Consider the following 13,302-nt stretch of genomic DNA (forward strand, 5'->3'; position numbering starts at 1 on the left):
GCCAACATCCACTGGATCATGGAAAAAGCAAGAGAGTTCCAGAAAAACATCTATTTCTGCTTTATTGACTATGCCAAAGCCTTTGACTCTGTGGATCACAATAAACTATGGAAAATTCTTAAAGAGATGGGAATACCAGACCACCTCACCTGCCTCTTGAGAAACCTATATGCAGGTCAGGAAGCAACAGTTAGAATTGGACATGGAACAACAGACTGGTTCCAAATAGGAAAAGGAGTATGTCAAGGCTGTATATTGTCACCCTGCTTATTTAATTTCTATGCAGAGTACATCATGAGAAACGCTGGGCTGGAGGAAGCACAAGCTAGAATCAAGATTGCTGGGAGAAATATCAATAACCTCAGATAGGCAGATGACACCACCCTTATGGCAGAAAGTGAAGAAGAACTGAAGAGTCTCTTGATGAAAGTGAAAGAGGAGAGTGAAAAAGCGGGCTTAAACCTCAACATTCAGCAAACGAAGATCATGGCATCCAGTCCCATCACTTCATGGCAAATAGATGGGGAAACAGTGGCTGACTTTATTTTTCTGGGCTCCAAAATCACTGCAGATGGTGACTGCAGCCATGAAATTAAAAGACGCTTACTCCCTGGAAGGAAAGTTATGACCAACCTAGACAGCATATTCAAAAGCAGAGACATTACTTTGCCAACAAAGGTCCATCTAGTCAAGGCTATGGTTTTTCCAATAGTCATGTATGGATGTGAGAGTTGGACTATAAAGAAAGCTGAGGGCCAAAGAATTGATGCTTTTGAACTGTGGTGTTGGAGAAGACTCTTGAGAATCCCTTGGACTGTAAGGAGATCCAACCAGTCCATTCCTAAAGGAGATCAGTCCTGGGTGCGCATTGGAGGGACTGATGTTGAAATTGAAACTCCAGTACTTTGGCCACCTCATATGAAGAGCCGACTCATTTGAAAAGCCCTGATGCTGGGAAAGATTGAGGGCAGGAGGAGAAGGGGACGACAGAAGATGAGATGGTTGGATGGCATCACCAACACAATGGACATGGGTTTGGGTGGACTCCGGGAGTTGGTGATGGACAGGGAGGCCTGGCGTGCTGCGATTCATGGGGTCTCAAAGAGTCGGACATGACTGAGCGACTGAACTGAATGGAATGAATTAATTTCTGGTGCAACATGCAATGAAAGACCTATCCGAATGGATTTAAAAGCACTTTGCAAACTAGAAAGCACTTCAGGAAATCCATTTTTTCTAAATGAAATAAGCACTGCCCATTGACTTTTATGGAAAACTGAGGTTAATTCACATCAGCAAGAGAAAGCTCAGGGAGTTGCTTATGGTTGTGTTTCTGATTTATTAACACAACACTTGATATTAGAAAATAAACTCTTGACATTTTTACAAGTGGAGATATTTTGGTTAAAAATACTTTTTCCTTTCAAAATTCTTTCAATTGTTCTCCAGAATAAGCCAGAAAAGCTGTTGCATTAGTAACAAATCCGCTTTTAATATCCGTTCATCTCTTCTTAAAAACTGGAATATAGTGATTCTCAACGTTGCGTTAGTTTCAGTGAATCAGTTATACCTGTACATATATCTTTTTTTTTTTAAGATTCCTTTCCCATTTAGGTCATTACAGAGTACTGAATAGAGTTCCCTGTGTTATACAGTAGGTCCTTATTAGTTATTTATTTTATATATAGTAGTGTGTATGTGTATGTGTCAATCCCAGTTTCCCATTTTACCACTCCCCCCCCCTTTCCCTCCTGGTAACCGGCAAGTTTGTGTTCTATACCTGACTCTATCTCTGTTTCACAAATTAGTTCATTTTACCATTTCTTTAGATTCCACTTACACGCAACATCATATGATATTTGTTTTTCTGACTCACTTCACTCAGTATGACAACAATCTCTAGGTGTATCTCTTTCCAACAGGAGAACCTGCGGGGTTGGGGCAGCAGCTGGAGCTGGAAGATCAGGGAATCCCTAAGGGGCAGGCAGTGTTCTCGGCACGCTTCTAGAACAGCAGCCCGAATTTCCAAATCCTTTGTTGCAGGGCCTCGGGCAGAAGGCAGGTTAACACAGAAAGGACCCCAGAAGGGGAAGGACCGGCCCAGCAGGAGAAAAAGATAGGTGTGGCTGCACCTGAGGGGAGGTGCCGGCCGGACGGGATGAGCGCCCGCTCGGAGAACCCAGGGGCAAGTTCCGAGCTCACAGCTGCTGGGGAGCCGGAGCTGCGCGCCTGTGCGCAGCCAGACCCCGGCGCTGGCGGGGACACCCCGGGCAGAGGGAACTCCACCTGTGCGCCCGGCCTTGGGCTGCGGGCGGCGCGGGCGGAACTGCAGCTCCCGGGCCGGGCGGGGCGGGCACGTGGTGCGCGGCTGCCGCGATAAAGAACGCGCTTGGGAGCCGGAGCGCAGCGGCACAGGCGGCCTCGCGGCGGCTGGGTGAGCGCGCCCGGGCGGCGTGGACGGACGCACCGACGGACGGACGCATGGAGACCGACAAACAGGGAATGAGCGCAGAGGGGCGTCAGGGAGTGGACTCGGGGGTGGGTGAGACCGTGACGGCCGGACGCAAAGGTCAGGGCCGGGAAGCTGGGAAATGGAGCCTGGGGGAGTGTGAACGCGACACCCTCTCGGCCCGGGGGGAGTGTCTGGACGGACGGGAAGAGGGACCCACTCCGCTAGGTTCTGTCCAGACCGCAGAGCCGGGCCTCAAGGATCCTTTTTTAAAAGTAATCAGAGTCAGCCACTGGGGAGAAGAGAGTTTAGGGATTAAGAGTCATACAGTCCCTTCATTTGATGGGAAGCTGTATTTCTGCATTTTTGTGTGTTTAGTTTCTCTATTTCTGTTTGTATCTTTCCAAGTATTTCTGTCTTTGGAGTGATTTTCCACGTCTAGAACTGCATCTTCCTCTTCCTCCCCCAGCGATTTTTTTTAACTTTGTTCTTTTAAGAGAGCTTGACTTAGGCAGCTTGAATTCTTTGCATTAAGGATTCTTGTCTGTGGATAGAGGTGTTAAGATTTCGAGAATAATAAGTGTTTAAGTAATGATATTCTTAATATTCCTATTTACAAAATATGGATCATTCTCAGTTACCATGGTTGTGATTTTTTTTTTTAACTCCATCTCATCCTGAAGCAGTTTCACAGTTTACAAAGCCAGCAAACTTTACTCATTTATTTTCCCTTGTGACTCCGCTGGAAAGAATCCGCCTGCAATGCAGGAGACCTGGGTTCGATGGCTGGGCTGGGAAGGTCCCCTGGAGTAGGGACCCACTCCAGTATTTCTGGCCTGGAGAATTCCATGGACTCTATGGTCCATGGGATCGCAAAGAGTCAGACACGACTGAGCAACTTTGACTTCACTTCACTTCCTGAAGCATTTTCATGGTTTCCAAAGCCAGCAAATTGCTCGTTTATTTAGTGTATTGCGCCGCACAAAGATAGATTTTTGAACCGTTCTTGCCCCCTGATGGCTTACACTGGAAAAGAAGAGCCAGAACTACCTATCTCTGATGTAGTTTTTAATGAAAAGCAAATGTTTGAGGGAATGCTAAAGAGTAAGAAATTATTTTCATTTAGAGGATCAGAGAGTGTCCTCTCATATTTAAGGTGAGTTCCAAAAGTTGGTTATACTGAAGGGGCTGAAATGGGAGATACTGCCATTCTGGGTGGGAGAACAGGCGAGCCAGGATGAGGTAGGTTGCAGCAGAGCACCAGGGACCAGTTGGACTGGTGCACTTCAGGTGTGGAGAGATCTCTACAGAGATAATAGACCAGGAAATTGGCTATTTGTCCTGTGGAAACCGGGAAGATGTTAATTAGTATTTTCTGAGCAGGGCAAAATCAAGATCAGAAATGTCTGAGCTACTAGGTTGGTCTGGTAGCCTGCCTGTGTTGAAGAAGAGAGTTGGGGTTAGGACAGTGATTCCCAACTCTTATCCCAAGCCCCATATGTTTTAACGAAGCAAGCTGTATTTAAGTGCACTTAATTTGAGACATAGATAGATAAGTCTTTCTATCTTGCCAGTCCAGGCTTTTGACCATCCTAAGAATATCCTTGTAACTGCCCTAAATATGAAATAAATGCAGCTAAAAGCACAAGAATATGGAAATCTAGAGTGTACAGCCTCTAGGAGACTTGATATGGAACCTAGCTCTCTGAACTTTTATCTCTTGAACCTTCTTGAGCCCCTTTAGTATGGAGTTGTGCCCATATGTATGTATGTCTAGATAAGAGGTAATTAACGATGTGTAAGTTATGAGAAGGACAGTAAGGGGAGCGGGAAGGGTTGCAGGGAAAGATGATAACAGATGGAAAGGAAATGACTTAGTCCCTGAATAGAAAAGAGTAGCCAGTGTTGGGGAGGTGGTACCGATGGAGCTGAGATGACAGGAAATGGTGCTGATAAAGGAATGCTGCCTATTGTCTCCTATAGTCAACAGGCAAGACTTCACGGAGGGGGCTGAACCTGTACTTACTATGTGCCTGACAGCCTGGCACTGTTAATCACTTTACAAGAATCAATTCATGTAATTCTCTCAGCACCCCTATGAAAAATGATTACTGTTATCCCCGTTTACAGAAGGGGAACCTGAAGCACAGAGAGGTTAAATAGTTGTCCTGAGGTCACCCAGCTGGTAAGTGTTAGAGCCGGGATGTGAATGCAGGAAGTCTGACTCCAAACCTAGAGCTCTAACCCCCCTACTGTAAGGAGCAAACGAAGACATTGTTTAGATGATCAGATGGCGGGTTTGCTTTAGGCTCTCCTGAGTTGAGATGCATGCAGGAGGAGGATGCGTGCAGTTGACGGTGTGCAGTGGACACAGCGTCAGCCTCATTTGGTGCTCAGACCTTCCTCTGGGGTCCTGTGTTCTTGGCCTTGCATTTTCCCCATGGGCCAGGTGATTACATTTCTCTTTCAAAACTTCCAACAGGATTTAGCGTCATCTTCAAACTAGGAGAAGTCAGAGAAATCCTAGTATCCTTTGTATCTGATAAGGTCCCCCTTTATTGCCCTTCAGTACAGAGCAAAACTACTGGAAGGCTTTGGGCTTAAGTTCAGGAGCAGAGCTCACCAGGGATGTATCTGTCTGTAAGGGGAGGCATCATCATTGGCCAGCCACAAAAACAATACGTTTTGCCACCTGTACCCTTTCATGTTTTTGTCCTTGTTCTGGCTTGTTTCTAGCTTCAAGAGCTCACTTGAGCCAAGATCTTGGGGGATACAGAAAAAGTAGAAAAAGTGATCTCTATACTCTGGAAGTTTATGCTATCTGGGGAGATGAGATTAACAGTTATAAAAAACGAACACAATAGGATAGTCCATGATATTACCTTATGTGGGCCAAATTTAAGCATAGTGGGCATTGGTGGTTTTTTGTTTTCTTTTTTTTGATGCTCTAGGTCTTTGTTGCTGTGCGTGGACTTTCTCTAGTTGTGGTGAGCAAGGGGTAGCTACTCTTCCTTGCAGGTGTGCAATCTTCTCATTGCAGTGGCTTCTCTTGTTGCAAAGCAAAGGCTCTAGTTGTAGCTTTTGGGTTCTAGAGCACAGGCTCAGTGGATGTGCACAGGCTTAGTTGTTTTGCAGCACGTGGAATCTTCGTGGACCAGGGATCCAACCTATGTCCCCTGTGTTGGCAGGTGGATTCTTACCTGTTGCACCACCAGGGAATCTGGCATTGGGTTTTTAAAAGTGACCTCAGAAGTATTATATACTCTCTCTTGTTAATTATAGACATCACTAACTTTTCACCAAGCCAAACATCTTTTGTAAAATTGCCACCAAATACTGTCTGATTATGTTTTATTTTCTTCTTCAATTGTTAGACTTTGCATGTGTGGCTTCAAATTTTCATGTCCTCCAGCTCAAAAATTAATAGTGCTTCTATAACTAGTTAAATGACAGAGGTAGGAGATGAAGCAAGTAGCCTCCTGTGGAATCTAGGCTTTTAACCAGGATGCTTGATGCCTCTCATTGCCTGTTTTGGGCAACTTCTTAGCTTTTTTATGCTGGTTATGAGCAGGTACATTCTCTGCCAGGTAGTGAGGGATCCTTTTACCCCTAATGAGTGTGTGCTAGGTTCATTGTCTCAGCAGAGATCTCTGTGGGAGTCATCATCCAGCTACAATCTGGATACCTCATTCAATCACTCACATAGAAAGAAGAAAGTGAAGTCACTCAGTTGTGTCTGACTCTTTGCGACCCCATGGACTGTAGCCTACCAGGCTCCTCCATCCATGGGATTTTCCAGGCAAGAATACTGGAGTGAGTTGCCATTGCCTTCTCCAGGGGATCTTCCTGACCCAGGGATTGAACCCTGGTCTCCCGCACTGCAGGCAGACTCTTTACCATCTGAACTACCAGGGAAGCCCAATCACTCACATATCCATCACTTTTTAATTGAACACAAGGTGTCCAACAGAGCACTGAGTTCAGGGAAAGCAAAGATAAATGAATCTATTTCCTGTGCTGGGGGAGCTTGGTCTAGTGGGGAAGAGGTGAATGTAGTATTTGTGATGTGATTTCCTAAAGCCAGGGAAACAGGGAAAAACTGATTAAAACTAGAATATGAAAGGATAGTTAGGTAAATCTAAAGATAATTATGTAGCTCACACTGAAGCCTTTTAAGGCTTAAATACTGGTCTAAGGGGAGATTCTTGTTCAACCATATGAAGTTATGAAAAGACATAAGACTGTCCCTTTTCTCCTGACCATATTTCAACTTGAGTAATGTCTTTGACCTTGCTGAATTTGATTCATATTCTTTCTTCTTCTGTTTTTCATCCCTGCTCTCTGAGGTTTCAAACTGCCTTGGTCATCTGTATAGATAAGTCGGGAGTCCTTTCCAATGGTATTTTCCTAGAACATTACTCTCTTTTCTCCCTCTCTCCTGTCTTTAAAATATAGTTTCCTCCTTTATAGTGTAAAGCTCTCACATTTTACATTCCTCTCATTTGCTCTGTGTTTGTACACTTGTAAGCATTTTTCACAGTTCTAAACTGTGTAGGAATGGACTTTGCCCCAGAGTTTTATCATTAATTGACATTTCTTGAAGACAGGAAGGACATTATATGTTTTCCAGACATTTAAGCAACTCGATGGCCTCCCCAAAGAAGAAGCTCCAAGGTCTTGTTGCTGCGACCATCACGCCGATGACTGAGCATGGGTAACTATGGTTTGGGACTAAAGGGATCTCCCTCCACCATAATGATCAAAAGTTCTCCATAGTAGCGGTGGCTTGGACTCTGCAGCTTCCACCCCTACAGTGTCTCTGACCCCAGGTCAAAGAAGAGGTCTCTGTATCACAGGCAGTGCAGAGGAAGATGAGATAATATATGGCAGCTCACCTTCCTCCTGGTGTCTGTAGCCCCACAAAGCAAAATTCTGCTTGGATTTCATCAGAGCCCTGCCCATCCCAAATAAGACCAGTGGAGTTGGGTGAGGAAAATCTCATTTTAGCAGGATTTGATATCAAGCTCTGGCCTCTAGAAGCTGGATCTAGACTGTTCATGGACGTAATGAAATGTCCTACCCTGAAGAAAGTGGGGAAGGTTTCTGCCAGATGGCCCCCTTAAGGCACGTTTTACAGACTCATTTCAACATCGGTTAAATGATGGGGAGCTTGCAAAAGGGAGGTAATAACATATGATTGCTGAGAAATTGTTACCAAGCAAGCATTTTCCAGATGAATAGTATGGTGGTACTAGCAGAGTGGTCACGTGCTCCGGGCATCCATGAGCAATATATAAATCCTCCCTGAACATTACCATTAACACAATGGGGAATGGTCCACCTTTTGGATCTGTTTTTGACATGTTAGAAGAAAAGCTTCTCCTTTCTTCCTCTATTTAATTGCAACTATACCTACATTCTGGAGTTATGAGTATTAAAATGAGATAATCCATGTAATAGTGTTTAGCATAGGGTCAGCATGTGCTTAGGTTAATTAGTTTGAATTGCTATTGTGGCGTAAGGGATAAATGAAAGATGACATATTCTATAAGCCTTTAAATAAGACATGTTTTTGGTCTTCTGTTACAGAATTTTTACAAACCTTAACCCTATCCCTTTAAAGTGGATGACATTTCTTATGACTTTTACTGTTCTTAATTCAGAGTTGGCTGTATCACAGTTTTCCCTTAGGTCATTGGAGTTCAAACATTTTAACTTCTAAGATTCTCAAAAAAATCACATCTTTTACTAGGTCTAAGTAAAATTCTTGCTGAGATGGCATGGTTAATAGCACTTTTTTTTTTTTCCTGTTGCCTCTCCATTTCCACAAGCGCTAAGAAAGACTGAAGTCAGCTCTTTCTCAATGTGTCAGCTACTTGTTGGGCGGATAAAACAGCAGTCATGTGATTGCATGAGCAGACAGGACTTAACTTCCTGTTATGGAGTAAGATCCTGTTTGCAAGCTCAGAACACTGTATCTGGTTGGTGCTACTTTAACCTTTTTAATCAGATCCCTCTTAGCCTAGAAGTGGCTTTCTTCAAAGTCCTGCTTATTCATCTGGAACCCTCTGAGTATCTGTGTTTTCGCTCTATCCTGCTGTTTTCCTGGGACACCAAGACCCACACATATTAGAGATAACTAAAATGACTCTGCTTTTCTGGATCCTTCTCTGTTTCCCAAATACTTCTAGCTCTGTTGCCTCCATTCACTATATCCTCTTTTTTCATGAATTATTTTCTCTTCTACGACCCTCACTTTCCTGAAGTGTGAAATAAAAATGTGTTTTTATAAGGGCCTTGTAAGAATTTAAATTAAATCAAAATGTGTGTAACTACATGGTACCTAGTAGGCATGTAAGTTTTGTCAGTTCCCTTTTCTCTGCATCTTTCTGCTCCATCTAAACATTCCTATAGCTATGAAGCAGGTTTGGAGTACCACCAAGAGCAGGTAGATATTAACCTACTTGCCCACAAGAGAATCTCTTTTTCTGACATGTTTTCTAAGAGACAGGACAGAAAGAAGAGCTACATGGAATCTAACACCTAGAAATTCTGCCCGGTGACCTACCAAGATAGGAGTTTTCCTAACCTGGCTCTTAGAGTAAACCACGTCCTCCATAATTCAGAATGGCTGAAGATTCTTTTTTCTTCATAATTCTAGTGATTCGACTCTGAACAAAAGTTGATCTTCTAAAGTGAGGAAATTGGCAGGGAAAAAAACATGGTTAAATAGATTTTAGTTAGACTATCTGGGTTCCTAACCCCCAGCTCTGACACCACTAACTATCTGATGCGGGGGAGCTCTATTCACCGTGTAAAAGTTCTCTCATATTTTGTAAGGAGACAGAATTCAACCACATAATCTCTAAGGCCATTCAAATACTGAGAGTCCACAGTTCTCTAGTGTTAGGTTATTAGGGATAGTGTGGTGATGTCCATTAAGTAAGAATTTCTGAGTACCTGCAACTGCAGGGCATCCTCCACACTGTAGTCCAATGAGTTTCCTCATAAATATAATCATGTGATGGACATGAACTTGGGCACATTCCAGGAGATGGTGAGGGACAGGGAGGCCTGGTGTGCTGCAGTCCATGAGGTCACAGAGTTGGACACGACTTGACGACTGAACAACAAAAACAAATTAGATTTACTCTCTAAGAATCTTTCTGAATTCCGTTTTGTCTAAGCCTTGCTACTTGCATGGTCCAACATCACATAGGAACTTGCTAGAAATGCAGTATCTCAGGTGCTACTACATACCACTGAACTAGGACCTGTATTTTAGCGGTGTCCCCGAATGATTCTTTAGCACACTGAAGTCTGGCATGAACTGGTCTGAAGGTGGAAGCCCAGAACCTGGGATGACATAGGAAGTCCTTTACAGTCTACCTTTCCTCCTACAGTTCTTTTCCCCAAAACACCTCATCCCCTTTCTTCTCTGTGCCTTTACACATTTTGTATCCTCTGCCTTTTTCTACCACCATCCTCTCCTTTCCCTGCTCCATTTGAACTTGTCTCTTCATCCATCAAAACCATCCCCTGGTTATTCTTCCCCAGTTTCCCTAAAAAGAGTTATAGAGTCCTTCCTCTGTGGTCTCTTAGCACCCTGTGCCTACCCTTTCATATTATATCACAATTATTTGTTTATGATAATTATTATAATAGCTGTTTGTTACATGCGTGTTTCTACCAACAGATTTTTTTTTTCTTCAATCTGGCTGTGCCAGGTCCTAATTGAAGCATGTGGGATCTAGTTCCCTGACCAGGGATCAAACCTGGGCTCCCTTCATTTGGAGCCTGGAGTCTTAGCCACTGGACTAACCAGGGAAGTCACCCAACAGGCTTTGAGCTGCCTACCCTTATATATGGATATTTATTGGGTACCAGACGCTGCATAGGGACTGAGCATATATCTTATTTATCTTTGAATCTTCAGCATTTCACACATCATATGGTAAATTTAGTTAGCTGTAATTTCATGAGGAGAGGAAGCTGACATTGATTGGCTGAACACTATGTGTTAGTCTTCATGTGGGGTATTTTAAGGGACGTATTCCACTTAAATCTTCCTAGCAACTCAGAGCTGTCATGTCTGTTTGTGCAGTTGATGAAACCGAGATCCTACGGATTAATGCCTCATTGGAAAGGAAGGTCAATCTCTACCCAGCCCAATTCGTGTCTTTTTCTACATTAGAGTGAAGGACTTTTGTTTTCCTTAGTTGTTTCAAGAAATCACTTTTTCCACTGGGCAAGTTCACAGTCATTAGAACAGAGAGTCCATTTCAGATTGGCCAAAATGTCTGGAAAAAAGTCGTGTTTTCTCCCTTGAAGGCCCTGGACTTCCTCATGAGAATTTTTACAACACGCTGTAGTAACAACAAACCTGTTACCCAGCCAGTCAAAGGGCCCGGCCCGCTGGAGATGGATTTGTGTAGACTGTCGTCTTTGTAACTGTTGCGGGAGACTGAGTGACCCAGATTTCCAGAATAGGACACTTTCTGCCTCTGGCAGGGTGGGGTCGTTATAGCCCCTGCATGCTGCTCTCCCAAAGGAGTTTTTAAGTAACTGAGTAGTTATTTTGCCAAAAAGGATGAGTAGCTTCCATCTGATTTTGAAAGCTGAAGTATACACGGAATAGTGTTAGAGTGAAAGTGTTAGTCACTCAGTCATGTTTGACTCTTCACAACCCCATGGACTGTAGCCCACCAGGCTCCTGTGTTCATGGGATTCTCCAGGCAAGAATACTGGAGTGGATTGCCATTCCCTTCTCCAAGGGATCTTCCGGATCCAAGGATCGAACCTGGGTATCCTGCATTGAAGGCAGATTCTTTACCATCTGAGCCACCAGGGAAGTCCAGGAAAACATTAGATTAAACCAAAAGAAAGCATATTAAAATGAGTATAGTACCTACTAGGCCTCAGTCACCTGGAGCTCTAGAGGTTCCTCCTTGGTGAAAAGGCCAGGCCTGCTCTCCGTGTGTGAGTGTGTGGCCAGGGTGGAACTGGGGAGATGTTGAGACTTCAGTGAAAGTCTGCAGGAGCCACTGTGTCTGAATCCGTGACACCAGCATAAGCTATTGTCCAGAGACTTGATTTCCGGTTTCCAGTCCGTGATTGGAAAGTCCCTGGGACCTGCCAGAGGTGTCTCCTGGTTGCTTGCATGAGTAGGTGGACATCATCGGTCAAAACCAGAGCTACTGTCACACAGACAAAGCCCCTGCTGATGGTTCCTGCATCTCAGGGCTTGTTCCAGGTGGGGAAGAGCCGACGGAAGCAGCAAGGGGCAAGTGTGTTGTAAAGGTGTGGTTCCGAGTGGTCACAAATATCTGAAGCAGAGAGATTTTGAGAAGTTGAGCAGGTCAAGCTGACCTAAACGAGGGTCCTGAGATGAATTGTCTAGGCAGCCCACTCCCCCATCTTAGAGTCTTGCTCAGTGGGACTGAGAGGCCAGGATTTGACATTTGAGCAAGTGGGCAGGGAGGGGCAGTGTTAACGATGCTGGGACATGAGCCATTATGGAGAGCGCCTGCTCCCCTTGCGGGCCTTTCAACTACACTAAAGCGGGCCTTTGCCCACGTGGCAGCTTGGCCTGGTTGCCTCTTGCACACTGTGGGCAGCGGATGCCTAGGCATTCTTTGTTTTCATCTCTGTTGTTCTGTTTCCTTTGACGAATACCCTTTGATGTCTTTGTTTTCTATATGCCTCAGATATTTTGGTTTCTTTTGTTTTTTTTAAGGAATAGTAAGACAAAAAGAATGTTAATAAGGTTAAAATTAAATTAGTATTCTCTGGCCCCACTGACAAAAATGCAAAAGTGCTAGCCAACTCATATCAATACTTAGTTTTCTTGTCAACCATGCATTCTGCAACATTTAACACACCCTTGCCCCACTGTTTTCCTTTGTTTTCATTCTCCATCCTCCCCACCTATTATTTTGATTGAGAACAGGTCACTTTATCTGATCTGTCAGTTTCTAGATTTTCAAACTCATTATGATTTTAAGGAAAAGAGCCCTTATTGCCTGAAGTATCAGATCTTTACAAGGTCAGTAGTTTTCAAACTGAAAAGCGCATCCAGATCATCTGCAGATCTTGTTACAGTGCAGATTCTGACCAGGAGAACTGTGTGTGGCCTGGGACTCATCATTTCCAGCTAATATCCCCAGATACTGATACCGCTGTCCCGCAAATGACACTTTGAAAGACAAACTGATGGCAAAGTTCCTTTCCAACTGTTACTCCCCTTCAGTTTAACACATAAATGGCTTTACGCCTTCCTCTATTGTCATAAATATTAAGTGCGAAAATTCTTCAACTACTAAGATTGGATTTTCTTACTGCCTCAGAAATGATTGCTTCTGGCCACACGGAAAATGTTAAGTTCTCATTTAACCCCAGCCCATCACTCTTCCCCAAAAGGGCAAAAGATAATTAAGTAATTATTTTTTAAATATTACTTGTGACGAAGTTTAAATGTAAAACCTTTGTGGATAACTAATAAGGTTTTGCTCACATAATTGAGGCACGTGTGGCTGAGTAGAGAAGAAAAAAACCCAGCCATTATTCAGAGCAGGCTAAGAATTTCAGTCTGATTGGGTGGATTTGAATAACGATTAACGAGAGAGCAGTGGCTCAGCTGTTAAGAATCTGCCTGCCAATGCAGGAGATGCAGGTTGGATCCTTGCATCAGGAAGACCCCCTGGAGGAGGAAATAGCAACCCACTCCAGTATTCTTGCCTGGGAAATTCCATGGACAGAGGAGCCTGACGGGATACAATCCATGGGGTCGCAAAAAGAGTCGGGCACCACTTAGCAACTAAACAATAAACATGGATTGAATAATCTAGAAAAGA

General features: G+C 43.9%; 1 protein-coding gene across 2 annotated transcripts in view; it reads left to right on the plus strand.

Annotated features, from left to right (window-relative positions):
* Positions 1–2,387: 2,387 nt before the first annotated feature.
* Positions 2,388–13,302, plus strand: part of NPL (N-acetylneuraminate pyruvate lyase) — a 40,160-nt gene continuing 29,245 nt past the window's right edge. The window contains exons 1-2 of one of the 2 annotated variants that reach the window (XM_015475252.3): positions 2,388–2,434; positions 7,057–7,163. In XM_015475252.3, coding sequence (XP_015330738.1) covers positions 7,069–7,163 — 95 coding nt within the window. In that variant the 5' untranslated portion in view covers positions 2,388–2,434; positions 7,057–7,068. 2 annotated transcript variants of the gene reach the window in all.

This window comes from Bos taurus, chromosome 16, assembly GCF_002263795.3.
Source record: "Bos taurus isolate L1 Dominette 01449 registration number 42190680 breed Hereford chromosome 16, ARS-UCD2.0, whole genome shotgun sequence".
Lineage (NCBI taxonomy): Eukaryota > Metazoa > Chordata > Mammalia > Artiodactyla > Bovidae > Bos > Bos taurus.